We start from the raw sequence: 15,910 nt of genomic DNA on the forward strand, positions 1-15,910 counted from the left end.
ACAGGATCAAGAATCCAAGTCCCATTAGTCAACTTGGGTGTCGGGAAGCCTCCTGGGATTCCTGTCTCTCCCACTGGAGCTGGCTGGTGCTGGAGGCAGTGCCGCTTCCCGGTGGGCACGGCTGAGCCCGTGAACCCTTGAGCCTCTCGCTGGAGTTGAATACTTAAACCTAAAAAAGGCATTTACAAGTTGATGCTTTTGTTGTTGTTGTTGTCTTATTTCCTTGCAGTATAGGTTTCTACTTCTAGACTATGGAATGTTACATTAAACAATATAATTATTCATTACCTTGCTTCAAATTTCATTACAGTTACTGAGGCTTCATCATAATTTCACACAGCACAGAGACACCAAACTAAACACCAAGCAGTCGGCACTAGATGTATTTTTTCTTTAAGTACCAATAAGCAAAATATCCCATTCCCCCCAGAGATCCCATCAGGAAGGAGGCTCCAAGGAAGGAGGGAGGTTTCCGCTTGACCAGCCTGAAGGCATTGGGTACCACTGCAGAGAGGAGCGTGGTGTGTATGTCTCCCAAAACTTTCCTGAAGGCGAAGCGTTTCTGTATCCTGTCAAAGAAGGACTGTAGGTTGGGTCTGCTGCCATCTTCCCAGTATTTCTTAGAGAGTCCCAGAAACTTGAGGCGGTGCAGGGTGGCTCCTAACAAGACATCGGCCAAAGTAAAGACACATCCGCAGAGCCAAAGTTCACACTTCTGCCCTGGAGAGAGAAGAGACAGAGCAAAGATAAGAATCCCTTGTGTGAGCACCTAAAGCTTTGCTCAAAAGGTCTGCACAGACTGGAGCATTTGTATTAGATCTGGGATGTTTTTTTCCCAGCTCTTTGATGGGCCAGGAGCTCAGACCCCATCTACCAGGCTTTGTGACGGAGGGTATGGGGTGTGAGAAGCTGGGAATGTAAGATGGTAATTTATAACCCCTGTGAATATACAAATCACTGGCTGCAAAGTGGCTCTGCTGCCTCTTCCCCAAGTCAAGAGCAGCAGGAGGTGGCATCCTCCCGTACCCAGGAAAAGAGCCCTTTGTCCCACTTGAAGGAAGATGCAGTGTAGTGACCCCTTCTGCTGTGTCAGTGCTCGGGGAGAGCAGCAGTGTTTGCCCTTGGCTGCACCCGGAGCTGCTTCAGGAGTGTCACGTCAACTGGTCCTATTTTAGGGATGTGAGAAATCCTCAGGAATTAAAACCATTTGCTAGATGGCCTGGCTGCTCTCCCTTGTGTGCTGCTGGGGAGGTTCTGCCTTTGTTCTCTCTCCTGTACCAGGGACTCTGCTCCAGAACACCTAAACTGGCAGCACATCTGTGCCAAGAGCCAGGCTTTTGGGGAAGACAGAGCTCAATGTGAGCACAGTATATGAAGAAAGATATCGAAGGATTGACAGCCCCTGATAATAGGTGATCCTGGAAATGACCCCACCAGAGAGACATCCAAAAATAAAGCAAGCTGCTTTTAGGCTGGAAAAAGCATTTTCAGGCCAGGATGTTGTTAAGCACTCCCCCAGCGCCCTTTCAATACTGAGGAGCAGGGCTGGGATGGAGCTGAGGGACATGAAAGAAGGTGCAGGTAACAAAATCAGAAGGGACACAAAAATCCACCCTCAGTAGCTTTGCTCCAAATTCCTAATTCTGGAGCTCTTCATTGTCCTGTGGCTATTATACCAGGAAAGAAAAGAGAGGCCCCAGTACAGCATCCCAGAGCAGGCACTGGTGCTGCAGGGCTGCCTGCAGGATCAGGCCAGGGCAATTAGGGGTAATTAGCAGCCCTCATTTGTAGCTGCTTGGCAGCCTGCCTAATCCTGCTGGAGGCACTGCCCGAGTGGACAGATTGCCTGTGCCTAATTAGTCAATAAATATTTTCAGTGACTAATGACTTGTGGGGGTGCTGCAGCCAGAGCTTCTTGGGTGTGGTGGGGAGCTTGTGGGTGCTTCTGCTAAGAGGTGAGGGGAGCAGGACTGAGGCAGCTGCCTCACTCCCAGGTACTGCTGCAGGTGAAAGGAGAAAGCACATGTGAGGGTGGGACTTCGGGAGAGAGCTGTGATCCACCCCTGTTCCTCCTGGCTCTGGGCTTGCACCTCTGCTGAGGTCTGGACCTGGATATGGGCTGCCCCAGCCCCTTGCACCCCTGCCCAGCACAGAGTGGGGTGGGAGCCCAGGCAAAGGCAACTCTTCTCCTTTCATCCAGAGCAGCCCCAGCTCAGATCAGCCTGTCCCAGCTCAATGGGGTGCCTGTGGCAGGGGTCTCCTGGCGTTCCTGCGGCACCTCCCACCCTCTTCCCTCCTGCATTGCCAGCAGCCTGGGCTGCGTGGGAGTAGAGCTGCTGCACTGCAGCTCCTGGGAAGTTGCCAAAGTGGTGATCATGCCCACTGCTGAGACCTGGCCATGAGCACGGTGTGGGAGTTCGGGGTTCTGGAGCAGAGGGCAGGAGCAGCAAACAAGGACTGAAGGCATTGGAGCACCTGTGTGCTGGCAATAGCAGCAGCCATCCCTGTGCTCCAGGCACCTGGGATGTCCTCCAGGGCACCTCATTAGGCTAAATTCTGCTGTGCCACCCCTCACAGCAGTTAATGAGGGTGTTTGAGGAAATTAGGGCAAGGCAGAATGCCACTGTGAGCACATCAGGGCTCCTGGTAAATCCCCAGCCCGATGCCCTCCAGGGCCTGACCTTGACACCTCCAGTGTGGCCCCGAGAGTGACGCACGGCTCCCCACAGGCAAAGCCAGCCCCGAGGGCAGGGGCAGCTGTGGGACCATCCCCTGATTAACTGTGTCTGGGCTCTGCTCTGGATCTGGCACCGCGGCGCTGGCAGCTGCCAGCCCTCCCAGGGCTGGGGCTCTGAGCCCTGCCGGCAGTGGGGAAGAGAGGAGGAAGGACAGCGTCATCCAAGGGTGATGGGGGCACAAGCACTGCCCAGCTTTGCCCAGGCACCCCTGCCTGCCAGGCTCCCAGCACTGCGTGTTTGATGTCAGGGGTGGCCGGTGTCCCTCTCTCTTGCCTGCTGGCATGTGACGCAGGTTCTATAAAGGCTCTCCCATCCAGGGCCCCTCACATTCCTGGGTTTCCCTGCCCATGCTCCACTGGGATGTGTCACAGCCTGGTGATGTGAGGGGGCTTGGCTGCAGCATATGTTCCCATCCCTGCACTTTCAGCAGCCAGTGCTCCTCATGGTGCACTGTTCCTAATCTGTTCCCTCCTAAACCAGACAGAGCATCGGTTGCTGTCAGCCCCTTGCTGTAGTAGCGGGGACCTGCCATCACCCTGTGATGACTTTGGGGCTCCCAAAGAGGACCCATGAGGACAGGGATCCTGCTATCCCCTGTGACAAAGGGTGCAGGGGTGGTTTGCCAGAGGTTAGTAAGACCATGGCTGCAACAACATCAGTGTACCCAAAACCAGGAGAGCCCAGTGGCAGCCCCAAACCCACCAGTGGTTGTTCCATGGGAGTTTTTCATCGGGTACAAAGCTTTTGGCTGTTTCTGGTGTTGCACCTCAGCCTCGTGTGGAAAAACACCCCATAAACACAGCCCGGTGCCTACCTTGGTACTCCAATTTTCTTTTCTCCAGTTCGGCCTCAATCTGGTCTAGCACCATCCCAAGCTCCCCAAGGATCTTCTTCAAGTAGTTCACATTATCATGCTCCAGGATCTTGGCCTGGGTAGAGAGCAGGGTTAGGATGGGGAATGGATGGATGCAGGGACACAAGGCATCAGGTGCCTATGGCAGGTCTGTGGGTCATGTCCCCCCAACACCAGAGATGTGTGTGACTTTGACCCACTCACCATGAGCTTCTTCTGCTTGGAGAGGTAAGGCTCAGACAGCTGTGGCTCCTCTTCATGGTCCAGCTTCATCAGATCCGTGGTGGCGTTAGCTAAATGTCCTGGAAGGAGACAGAGGGGCTGGGATGATCTGTGTCTGATAGCAAAGCACCTTGTCCTGCAGTCAAAATATTGCTGTAGCACCAAGAAAAAAGACCCCAGAGAGCTAAAATGGGCCAAATTCATGGCTTGCTACTCCTCTGCTGCCACATCTGAGAGCAGGTGGCTCCATCAGCCATCCCATCCACAGGGCAGTGCTGGCTCCGGGGTGTGGCCAATCCCTCTCCCTGTGAAGTCCCACCCTGGGAGTTTCAGGGGGAGTTTCAGCTTTTCATTTTCCCTCCTTGATTCATATTAGAGCTGCTGGAAGTTCTGTCTGTTGCTTACTGTTTTAAGAACACCCCTGAGCTTGCCCATAACTCCTGAGCTCCATCCCCAGCAGATTGAACCTTTGGGATGTCCGAGCTGCCTGCCCACACTTGGGTGTACATTCAGAGCAGTGTGGCACAGGAGGGGATGCCCCCTCCTGGGTGGAGCTGCCCCGCCCTGGCTGGTGTCCAGGGATGCCCACCATGAGCATGGCAGAGATGCTCACCCTTCTGCCTCTCAGGGCCTAGGGAGGACGGGAAGGGCTTTGTGCAAAGGAGCTAACAAAGGGAAAGAAGCAGAGTGAAAGGAAGAAAAGAATACTAGAGGCAGAGTAACACCTAAGGGAAGGCATAAATTACCCAAAGTTGGGCTAATGTCTTCCTGCCAGGGACCACCTGTCTTTCCTTCCTTGTTCCCTCCAACAAAGGAGGCCTTGGCTCTGCCAGTGTGCTGGTGCGGAAGGTGCCAGGGCTGGCTGGGGTGGGAGCCAGCAGCAGGCTGTACGCTGCCATAAAATGCTGAATTTCCCTGTTTTCTGCCCTGAGCTTGTGCTTGCTAAGGCTGCCAACCAGCTCTCCTGGGGCTGCAACTCAGATAGAAATCTGGATATCATCCTGATTTCATTCCACTGTTCCCCTTGGGAGACCCTGGAACCTTGGTTCACCCTCTCCTTGGGACACAACGACATCAGTTTCCCTCAGCACCCACTGAACAGGGCAGCTGAGCCATTGCCTGGGTGCAGAAGATGCGCTGGGGAGGAAGGACCTGTTCATACCCCTCCAATGGCTTGGGAAAAATGCCACCAGTGAGGAGGTTTGGACAAAGAGATAAGCAAGGGACCTCGGCAGAGTGCTGGGGAGGCGATGTGAGGCAGACAGGGGCTGAAGCCATCACAGCAGCACCCTTTGGGGAGGGGAAGGGCTCTGGCCTGCGTCAGCCCAAGGTCTGGGGGTGGAGGTGACACTTGGTGACATGGGGAAAGCTGTCTGTGATGGGTGTCAGCAGAGGCAGGGCAGACCAGCAGCTGCACCTCAGGAACTGCCTATTTCTCTTTGTGCACAAGTGCATCCCACCTCAGCAGGACCATCTGGGACCCAGGCAACCGAAGGGATGGGGGTGGGAACAGTGTTATCTAGGGGCTCAGCCTGGGGCCAGAGCCTAAAGGAAGGGAGAGACCTGGGACATGCCAATACCCTCCTGACAAGGTCACTTTTCTGGCAAGGAATTCTCTCCAGGAGCAATCCCTGCCATTCAGTTATATTAAGCATCGTCAATGTTTCATGAGCACTTGAAGGTCAGGTACACAGACTTATGCCGATTCATCCACTGCCTGCAACTCAATCTGGCTGCACTCTCCCACCTATGCCCTTAGAGTTACTGCAGGGAGAGGGGCAAATTCCTGTGCCCCAGAAAGAGCTGAGGAGAAGAGTGCATGGCCCATGGGAGCCCAGACACCCCCTGAGTTAGGAAGCCTCTATAGGATGCCTACAGTTCCCAGATCGGCTGTGCTTTGCCATTTCCCAGCTGTGTCCCTGCCTGCTTTGGTAGAAAGGCGAGATGAGCAGCAGGAGCACAGTGCCTGGCTGGGCTGAGGAGCCACACCGAGCCTAAAGGAGCTGGGGAGCCCTGGGCAGCCCCGCTGGAAAGGCGACTTACTGCGGATCTCAGTGGTGGCGTACTTTGGGATCATGGAGTCGGTGGTGAGCTCGGGGTGCAGGATGCAGCCGTGCGTGTAGGCGTCCATGGGGAGCGAGTCCAGCAGCTCCCGGTACTGCAGCACCCGCGAGTGCAGCAGGCTGCCCGGCTCGGGGATCAGCTGCGTGACGTTTTCTGCCAGGGCAAAGGGAAACGTGTTAGCAGGACCTGGGAGGGCTCAAGCGCTTGTTAGCGGCTCCTTAGCTCGCTCTGGACAGCAGTGTGCAATCCTGCTGAGATACCTCTGGGCAGGGCTGGCTGAGGCAGAGCATTCACTCAAATCTGTAGCTCATGCTCTGCCCTCTCCCTCCCTGATGCCCATCCCGGCCAGGAGTGCAGCCAGCCCATGCCCAGAGATGGGCAAACCTATCCCTGGAGTCAATGTAGCCAGCCCTGAGTCTCCACAGCCTCTGGATTTGTACACTGTAATTTCACATCTCTTAGGATAGGAGAACAATCTTCCTGCTCTGCAGAAACGAGCTAAAAGATGGGGATTTGAGTTTAGGATCTCCTGAGTTATATAGTTTTTACACCACTGGCAGTGAGGTACCTCATTCTCTTGCACTTCCTTAAAAATCCCCAAATGGGCAATGGGAGTGGATGACCAAAGGAGCCCAGTGTACCTTCCCTCCATGCTCAGCCAGTGTCTCAGCTGCAGGAACATCCCTCACCCTGGCTGGCTCTGCTCCTCCCTGCCTTATTGGGTTTTATTCACTTTCTGTGGATGGCAGTTTGCATCATGCCTTTTATTACACTTTCAGCTCAAAATACACAGCAGGTGACACCACAAGAAGTAAAGTGTTGCTCTTGTCTCCCTCAAGAGCACCAGGTCCAGTTTTCTATGGGATCATAAATCTTTATGGTGTTGCAGAAAGCAGTTCACAGGTAGTGAGTAAATCCACCACTGGGACTCTGACTCTACTGCCAACATCCTCTCTGCAGAACTGGGCTCTCCACGTGCTGGTGTCTCCACCTCAGTTAGGTCACATTTGCAGAAGGACTTTGGCAGATGTGACCAGTGCAGCCCCTTATTTCCGGGCCTGAAGTGACAGCTGTGCTCTGCCCAGCCCTGCTGCTGGTGGCAGGAGCTGGGCTGCAGGCATGGCAGTGCCCACCTGGCAAGGATCTTGCTTTGCCATTATCGTGCCTGCTGGTGCCCATGGCTGGATAGGAGCCAGGCAAATTTGGGTACCTCCTGTATTGCAAATCTCATGGCTCTGACCTGGACTGTTGCTGCTGGAAGGCTCCACAGAGTTGTTCCCACCGATGGGCATCAGTGTCACTGTCCCCTGAGCAAGGGGAGGTTTGGGTGGCTCCTCCCTGTCCATGGGCTGCTCACTGCCTGTGTTGCCTGGGCTCCAGCTCCCCAAGCAGGGATTTTCCATCCGAGAAAAGTGACCAGATGAACAAAACAATAACTGACCTATAGCCTGTGTGCTCCTTCCACAGGGCTCCTGGCCAGTACCGACGGGCTGGGGCTGAGGCTGGGAGCAGCACATCCAGAGGGACTGCCCCATCCCGCAGGAAGATGGAGCAACCACAATGAAATAGTGGCGTGCTGGCCACCAGCCCACGACCTTCAGCACATCCCAGGGAGGTTTATCATTGGGATGGTGCCTGACTTGCCTTTACATGCCACAGCAACCTGCACATACAGGCTGCTGTTGCATATAGCAGCCAGTGATGGGCTGTGCAAGGGGGTGCAGACCTTGGAGGACACACTGGCCCAGGGGGAACATTGCCCTGGTCAATGCATCAGCGGTTTCTAGTGAGAAGCACCCTCAAATGTGGCTTATTGGCACTTATTAGCTATTCTGGGGAAAGGAAAATATCTCTCCACACACCACCCTTTACTGATAGCTGGCCCCCAGTGTGTGTTAGCAGCTGAAAAAGGCCATGCTCTCAGCCCAGGGGAAAATGTAACTCAGTAAAAATATCTTGTAAAGGCCTTTTCAAACTCTACACATTTCTGCAAGGTGGCTGATTCCCCCCAGATCAGCACTGCCACATCCTGATAATGCTTTTGGCAGCTGCATTGGTGGGCAATAGGATGGAGCAGAGCATGGAGCATGGAGTGATGCTCTGGGCCCTCTTCCCTGGAGCTTCCCCTCTCCATTTCTCAGCAAAAAGGTAAGAAACTGCACCTGGCTGGAAAATCTCAACGACAGGAGTTTCCCAGCGCTCGGACAGCTCTGTGTCCCCCTCCTGCTGGGGACAGCCTGTTGTCACATATGTCAGACCACCTGCCCTTTGCAGACACCAGGTGAAGTGGTGCAGGGACCGACACTCCCTGATGCTCCTTGGTGTTGGGGCTGCCGCCAGGCAGGAAAGCAGCTGCCATTCCCTAGGACCTGCTGCCAGTGTGGGATTCTCCTGATGGACCCATCCCTGCTGCCCCACCAGTGAGCAAGCTTCGTGCCTCCACGGAGCAGCAGCACAGTGGCGGGGCCGGGAGAGGACAGCAGCTGAGCTGGCAAGGTGCCCTTGCTTCGGGAGCTATTTTGAGATGTTTTTGATGTCTCTGTTGCAAGGGGGATGGATGCTGGGGCGAACACTGTGATGGCACAGCCCGAGATCCCTGCTCAGCTTTGAAGCCTGCCCAGCCTGGCAGCCCCCAGGTTTGGGGGAATGAGGGGTGTGAGATGCTGGGGAGAGGCTGCTCACCGCAGCTGCTGAGCGAAGCTGACTTTGAGCTCTGTCTCAGCATCCTGGTGTGCCGGGCTCAGCAGGCCACAGGCTGCAGCCCTGCTCCGGGGGGAATATGAGCTTCCCTCTCCTGGCTGTCCCTTCCTCTGGGTTTGTGTCACATCATCCTCCCATGGTCCTCAGCACTGCTGGCTGTGTTTGACTTTAAAGAGGCTGTTTTCTCTGAGGCACAGCAGCAGCAGGGACAGCAGGGTCCCCTGCCCATGGCCAGTGGCCCAGAAATCCTTGAGGAAGGGCAAAGAGGGGCAGCAGCACACAGCTTAAAGCCACCTTCTCTCAGCAGGGCCCCTTATGGCCCCTTCATACAATTACCCAGAGCCAAAGTAGAGAAGTGTTCCCACGGGCGGTGCCCCAGAGGGGACTCTGGTGAGATGCCACCATGCACCATGGGGACTGAGGGACATTGTCAGGTTTGGGAGTGTGACTTCCAGGACAGAAAGAGGGGAGTCTGAGCCACCACACCCCTCAGAGCCCTCCAGCAGGGGATTTCTGCTGGAAATTCTTCCATTTCATGGGAAAACAGAGAAGTCTGGGGAGGGCTGGTGGCTTGCTGATCTTCTGGGGTGAAGACAAAACTTTAAAGGAAAAAGTGGATTCATTTAGCAAACAGCACCTGGAGTAGACACGAATTTCCTCCGAGACACAGCCCACCCGTGCATTACCTCCTGTGAAGTTCTTCTCCATGTAGTCGATGATCTGGTTGTAGTCGCTGATGATGTTGTCCCTGTGGATGATGACGGGCACCTCCTCGCCCAGGTTGAGCCGCATGAACCAGGGCTCCTTGTGCTCCATCAGGGGCATGCTGACGTCCCGCTCCTCGCAGGGCAGCCCCTTCTCTGCAATGACCAACCGCACCTGGGGCAAGAAGCCAGGGAAAGGGCTCAGCCCCATGCACCGAGCTGGTCCCCTGTCCCCCCTACCCCGTTACACCCCAGACCCTTCCCCAAAGCTTAAGCACAGTGACATGCCAGGATCATGTGCTTGCCCTGCAAGAAGCCAAGCAGCTGTTGCCATGGGACAGCTGCAAAATCCAGGCAGCCAAGAAAGAATTTGTTTTCCCAGCAAAGAGGGGATACCCAAACCCATCCTGTCTTTTCAGAATCATGGACCATCCTCCCTGGTCGCTGGTGGCCTGTGTGACAGGCAGAGGAGCTGGAGGGCTGAGAGCCAATCCCTCAGCAGTGGGTGGAGGGAGGCAGAGCTCCCCAGCTGGGGGGAATGAGTGATGCTGCTGTGGATCCCAGCATAGCCCAGCACATACCTGAGGAAGAAAAGGAGGAAGAGGAGGAAGCAGAGGCTGCAGCAATGTTATGCCTTACACGTGCACCCAGTGAGTCCTGCTGCCTGGCTGAAGGAGACCTGGATGCTGACTCAGGTATGTCCCACTCTCATGAGTGGACTTTGGCTTTTTGAGCACATTTTGAGCAGGGAGAAGGTTCTGTTCCATGGGAAGTTTCAGGTAGCCACTGTGACCCTGCACAGCATTCCTCCTCCTCCTCCTCCATGATGACATCAGCTCGAGGGCACCACCCAGCACCTTCACACCTCTTGTGTCAAACCTCCTGCCTCCCCCTTCCCCTGCCACTGCCCTCTTTCAGCCCTGGGCCAGCAAGCAGCACTGCGGGGTGGGACCCACACATCTCAGGGGTGGGAAAGATGAGTCCACCCTTGCAGAGGGGCAGGAGGAGGCAGGAATGGGACTGGATGTGGGCCATCATCCCCATCCCCATCCCCACCCCAATCACCAGCCCTCAGGGCTGATCTTGCTGCTCCGCTCTGTGCATGAGCCGGTGTTGAATATGCACTCAGGGATGGCATTTTAGGCTTCTGGGTTATAAAACCTGACTATTATGAACTAAGTATGTCAAACACGAAAAAAAAACCCCACGGGGGATGTGAGAAAGCCATGATTTACAGAACCACTGAATGAGGGAAAAGTACTTGTTTTCATCTGACTAGCAGCAGCTATAAATACAATTTAACATATATAAGCATTTCTGTGAGTATTTCAGAGTTCCCAGGGAATTAGTCATTAATTATTCACAGGAATGGCAAATTAATTTTTTCTTTTAAAGTCAAACAAGAGAAAGCCTGGGTCCCTCAACTCACTCCTGGCCTTTTCCTCCCAGCTGATAAATAAACATCAGCCAGTACCACCTGAGGTATCCAGCCCCAAGCTCCCTGTGCTTCCCTGTTCTGCTATCAGGAGCTGAGGCTGAAGGCCTGGCAGGAGGCAGCTGCTGGGCATGAGGCAGCCCAGGGTACCCAGTGCCTGAGGGCAAGGGGAGCCCCTGCCAGCGCCCCAAACTGGGACGCTAGACAGGGGTGATGAAACATTCCTGGACCCCCCCCGAGGTGCTCTCTACACCGGGAGCATGGGTTTCATCTTGTGTAAAACTCCAAAAATCCCTTTGCAGACAAGGCCACGTCCTGCTGGGACTGAGAATCCCTCCCACAAACAGCCCTGTGCCCATGGAGGGTGGTTCCAAGCAGCTCCCGGGGCAGAACAGGAAAAGCTTTGTCTGTAGCCTGCTCCGAGCAAAACCCCTGTGCACGGGGGTCCTGAGGAGCCTCCATTGTTCCCCACCCTGCGATGTCCATCACACCAGCGAGTGCTCTTTCCATGCAAGTGACTTCAAAACAAAGCCTGTCACAGTGCCGGTGCCAGCAGGTGCGGTGGCTCTATGTGTCCCCTGCCCTATCCCCTGCCCTGTGTCCTGCCCCGCAGAGTGAGGTCGATTGTAGGAAACCCTGTACAAGAAGTGCCTCAACCGCTCCCTCCCTTCTGCCGGCGGCCAGACGAGCGAGACAAAAAATAACAGCAAGCGGGGAGCCGCGGGGAGCCGGGCACGAGCATCCCCCGCCAGTGCGGATCCGGAGCCCGTCAGTCCCGTGCTGCGGGCCGACCATGTGCAACCACCCTGCTGCATTGGGCATCCTCCCTCCTTTGTGTCTGCACGCAGGAACGGGCACCTCTGCCCCGGCCTTCCCTCCGGGCCGTGGAGCTCGGGGAGGCCCTGGCACCGGGGAACTTGGTGTTCCGCCACCCACCCCTCCGAATAGCCCGTTGTCCATATGGTATTAATGGCTTACGAGTGATGCGGGGTTTGGGGCCGGGGGAGAAGGTTGGGTTTGCTACTCAGCTGCTGTGCTGCAAAATGAGCATTTACTGTTGTCTGGAAAACGGGATTTCTTGCTGGGGCACCCCGGGAATAGAATTTCCAGGGCACTGCTGCAGTGTCAGGGGTGAATCATCGCTGCGTGCTGGGGTCCGGGATCCTCTCCCGGGCACCAGCCTGGCTCGGGGCTGCCTCCCCTCTCGCAGCAGCAGGGTGGTCCCGGGCCCGGCTCTGCCTTTGTCTGCGCTCCCGGCCACGCCAGTGTGGGGCTGGGAGAGAGCACAAAGCCGAGGCGGCTCCCGATGCAAGCCGTGATCCCAAAGCAAAGGCAAGATTTGGTTGAGCCCCCCCATCCTCATCCCCATCCCCATCCCAATCCCCATCCCTTCCCAGGCAGATGCTGTTAAAATGTACAAAGATCTGCCTGGCCACACGCTGCTGCCTCGGCCAGCTCCGGGGCTGAGACCCTCGCTCTCCCCCGAGTGCATCCATCCTCCCGAAGCAAGGCGATGCCCTGGGAACTGGAGGCGATTCTCGCCCGGGAACCCGGCCGAGCGATTGTTTTCTTTACCTTTTGTGAGCTGAACGACTGGGTCCAGTGGTACAAAACCAGTCTGTCCTGGGATTTGAGAGCGGGGTCTGTCGGGTCGTGATTTTCCTCCCTCTCCGTGGATTTCCCCGCGTTGTTCTCCAGCGCCGAGATGGGCCACCAGCTGCAGTTGGTGGGAGTAACATTATTGGGAGTCGCCATGACAGCGAGCGAGCGAGCGGGAGAGGGACGGGGAGCGAGCGGCGCTAGCCCAGCATCACATGGGCTCCTGCCAGCCCATCACTCCCGGGGCAGCTGCAGCTCCCCGGCCGGGGTGGGCAGCGCGGGGCGGTGGGCGCGGGGTCACAGCAGAGGGTGGCGGCAGCGGCGCCGGGGCTGGGGGTGGGCTCGCAGCCCGTCCCCGCTCGTGGCGGGGCTCCCACGGAAACGTGCACGCATCGCTTCAATAGAGGAGTCAGCAGCCGAGGCTCCTGCCTCCTGCCTGCCTGCCTGCCAGCTCGGCAATCCGGGGCAGCTCCAACCCCTGCGGCTCCTTAAGAACATTTTTCAGCTGAGATTGGGATTTTTTTTTGTACTGCTTTAGATATGGCGGATGTGTAATCAATGGCCAGAGTGATGGACACTGGCTTTAAAATGCTTAGAAGGTGTCCTGCCTGCCTTGCAACCTTCACGGAAAGAAGCAGTAATGGCTCTTTAAAGGTATTCAGTTATTTTTTGGAGAGCACAAATTAATTTCTGCCTATTGGGTGTTATGTAGCCTGTACAGAGGCAGAACCCAGGAGCCTTTGCTGTGTACAAGAGCCCAGGGTGCCCGCCCGAACTGGACAAAGTAGGCACAGCTGGGGGTCACTTCCAGAATTAGCAAGGTGTGTCGCAACTCCAAACGGGTCAGGAGACTCGGAGAGCACTGGGGCTTCTTGAGCTGTTGCTCCTCTCCAAGCCCTGTGAGCATCACCCAGAGGTTTGCAGGCACAGGTGTGTAGCGACCTGGACATCTGAACTTGTGCTTTATGACACTTGGCTTTGTTATGCCCCATCTCCAGCAATCTGGGAGCCTGGAGATAATTTCCCACCCTTGGATCTGTTGCCAGTGCCAGGGAATAAAGCCAGTCCAGTTAGACGGGGTTGTAGGGGCAGGTTCTGGAGAGGATGGGGGAGAGGGCAGTGCAGGCCCAGGGAGCCAGCGTGTCTCAGGGCTGTGTGAGGGCTCTCAGTGTGAACCACTGGCACTGGTGAGGATGGAAACAGGAAGGTTTGGAAGAGCTGGTTCGAGTGGGGAAACTGAGGCACACTTCATCCAGGAGCACTGAGAGGGAGCAGGGCCAAACTGGTACCCAGCTGCATAAATACAGTGCAAGGAGCAGTTTTCTAGGGACTGGGAGATGACAATGAATTATTTGGTGGTGTGATATTCTGCTCCTCAGGGTGTGCAGGAAGGTGATGAGAGGGGTGAGGCTGGGAAGTGCTTTGCTCTGCCCTGGCTCCTCCCTGTTCTCTTCCCCCCTCAGGCAACGGCTCCCAGTAACAACATCTCCCCCCAGCCGAGGTCTTCCCAAGTCCCTAAATTGGCCTCACGGACACCCAGAGGGACAGGCTCTTGCTTGGCCTCTGCTTTGGAGTTGTAAACTCAAGGGAAAACTGAGCTTTGAGGAGCTGGCCCCCTCACGCAGCACCACCCTGCCCTCTGCTCCACAGCCTGCCCTCGCTGCCCGAGAAGCTTCTTTGGGGGCTCCTTGCACTGGAAGGGTGTACACAAGGCAAGGAGCAGGTTGACCAGGCAGCAGCTGTTCTCCCTGGATCGCTGTCCAGAAGGCCCCATCTAGTGGTATATTTTGTGATGAATTAATGCTGCGCCGTGGGGAGTAAAACATGACAGGTCACTGCATCCCTCCGGGTCCTGCAGGTACACGGTGCCTCTGTAGAGTCTATTTATTTAGCTGGGTTTTGGCTTGCTAAACTGAGCAAAGCTTGAAGGGCACGAGGTTTCCCAGCCCCCTTAGGGTGTGCCCTGACCTTGTGTGACCTTGAGATCGTCCCCAGCTCCTCAACAGAGCCTTCGTGACTGCCAAAGGGCTCAGCGTGGGGCTGCCCCATGGGATGCTGTGCACTGGCAGAGCCCTGGCAGAAGGTGCCAGCGGAGCAGGATTGTGGATGCTTACAGTTTGGAAATACAGAAGAGCTAGAAGTCATCTCAGAGCTGATGCAAAGGATACAGAGATGAGAGAACGGGAGGATGGAGTTGGTCACGGGACTTTGCAGGCACCGAAGAACCCTCCCTGTTTTAGAAGGAGAGGGTGGAAAACAGGCTCTAGAAACGGCTCCATTGATTTTTTTTTTTCCCCAGTGGCCTGATTCAGTGTCTGCCAATGTAAAGCTTAACTCAGATTCGATTTGGCTTCTATAAGGCAAGAAAGAAATGTCATTGATCCAGGGTGCCCTTCTGCATCCTGCTTCAGTCGAACTAGTCCTGAAACTAGAGGGACGAGGACTTGTAAAGTGCTGGGAGTGGGGGAAGCCACTGGAAAACACCCAGGCTGGGTCTGCTGAGGTAGGAAGTAGAGAGTTGGGATCTGATTAAAGTCCTGGGACCACTGCAAGTCCACTGGTGCTTTCTCGAAACTAATTTTAGACATATTCTGTAGATTGAATGGGGACAAATCCTAGAGCATCCACACACAGAAAAAGTCCCCTAGGCTTGTTGGGGCAGGTACAGCAGCAGCTGGGAGCAATAAGGCTGCGCTCAGCACTGTTTGTACCAGGGCATCTCTACTCATCAATCAAGCTGAAGGTGCTGTGCAAGCATTCCCAGAGAAGATGCAGTTTTCCAATAAATCCTGAGGTTCCAGGCAGGCAGCAAGAAGTCACTATGTTATCAGAGTGATGTGGATGAGCTGAACTGATGGAAACAATAAGTTTGGGCCTCTCTTAGGGCCCATCATTCACCTGCAGGGGTTGGTCTGTGCTGTGCAAATGTCAGCAGCAATGTTCCAGTACATTTGCTGCAAACCTCACAATTGCAGTTAAGAACCAAAATATCTGCCCTTCCTCTGCCGCAGGCAGCACTAGATGTGCTTAAACACCAGCAAAAACAGGGGTTCAGGCAGAACACAAAACCACTGAGTTACTGTCCTTCTTCCCTTTGCCTGCCTCCCTCACTAGCAGTTACTCCAGTCCTCCACAGGACACTACGGAATCGTGCCCTTGGAACCTGCTCTCAGGCTTTTCCCTCCCACTCAGCATTCTGGCGACCTGAATTCACTTCTCAGCCCTCAGTTTCAGGGTGTATCTTGGGCTAGTTCAACCTCCACGATTTCCCCAATTCCTCCTCTCTCCCTGGACACAGCAGGTGTGTGGCACGTTGTCCTGCTCCACAGCTGAAAATGCGCCCTTCCGACGCTGTCAACCCGTAATGGGGTTATGTAACACCAGTCCAGACACTTCCCGGGGTTCTGCACGCTTTATTAAAGAGCAGCCCAGCAGAAACTGCCCCAAGGTGACCTTGAGCCAGGCTGCCACTCCACATTGCTAGAGAAGGGCCTTGCTGTGCCCCTTCATAAGGCTCCAGATGCAGAGAGGAGTGGGGACAACCAATACCAGGCTTAAATAACCATTTTTGTGCACGTGGAAGAGCTGTGCCTCA

General features: G+C 55.3%; 1 protein-coding gene across 4 annotated transcripts; it reads right to left on the bottom strand.

Moving 5' to 3' along the window:
• Positions 1–376: 376 nt before the first annotated feature.
• Positions 377–12,496, bottom strand: GDAP1L1 (ganglioside induced differentiation associated protein 1 like 1; the record flags this gene model as incomplete). 4 transcript variants are annotated; one of them, XM_082293055.1, is made up of 6 exons in its annotated part: positions 377–720; positions 3,553–3,667; positions 3,796–3,893; positions 5,857–6,030; positions 9,264–9,456; positions 12,292–12,496. In XM_082293055.1, the coding sequence occupies 6 exons, from the start codon at positions 12,469–12,471 to the stop codon at positions 377–379; spliced, it is 1,104 nt and encodes a 367-aa protein (XP_082149181.1). The 4 variants fall into 4 exon arrangements, with proteins under 4 accessions (XP_082149181.1, XP_082149178.1, XP_082149179.1 ...); XM_082293052.1 differs by having other exon boundaries at positions 5,857–6,063; positions 9,246–9,456; positions 12,292–12,471; XM_082293053.1 differs by lacking the exon at positions 5,857–6,030 and having other exon boundaries at positions 12,292–12,471.
• Positions 12,497–15,910: the final 3,414 nt, after the last annotated feature.

Source organism: Coloeus monedula (genome assembly GCF_965178545.1).
Source record: "Coloeus monedula genome assembly, chromosome: 17".
NCBI lineage: Eukaryota > Metazoa > Chordata > Aves > Passeriformes > Corvidae > Coloeus > Coloeus monedula.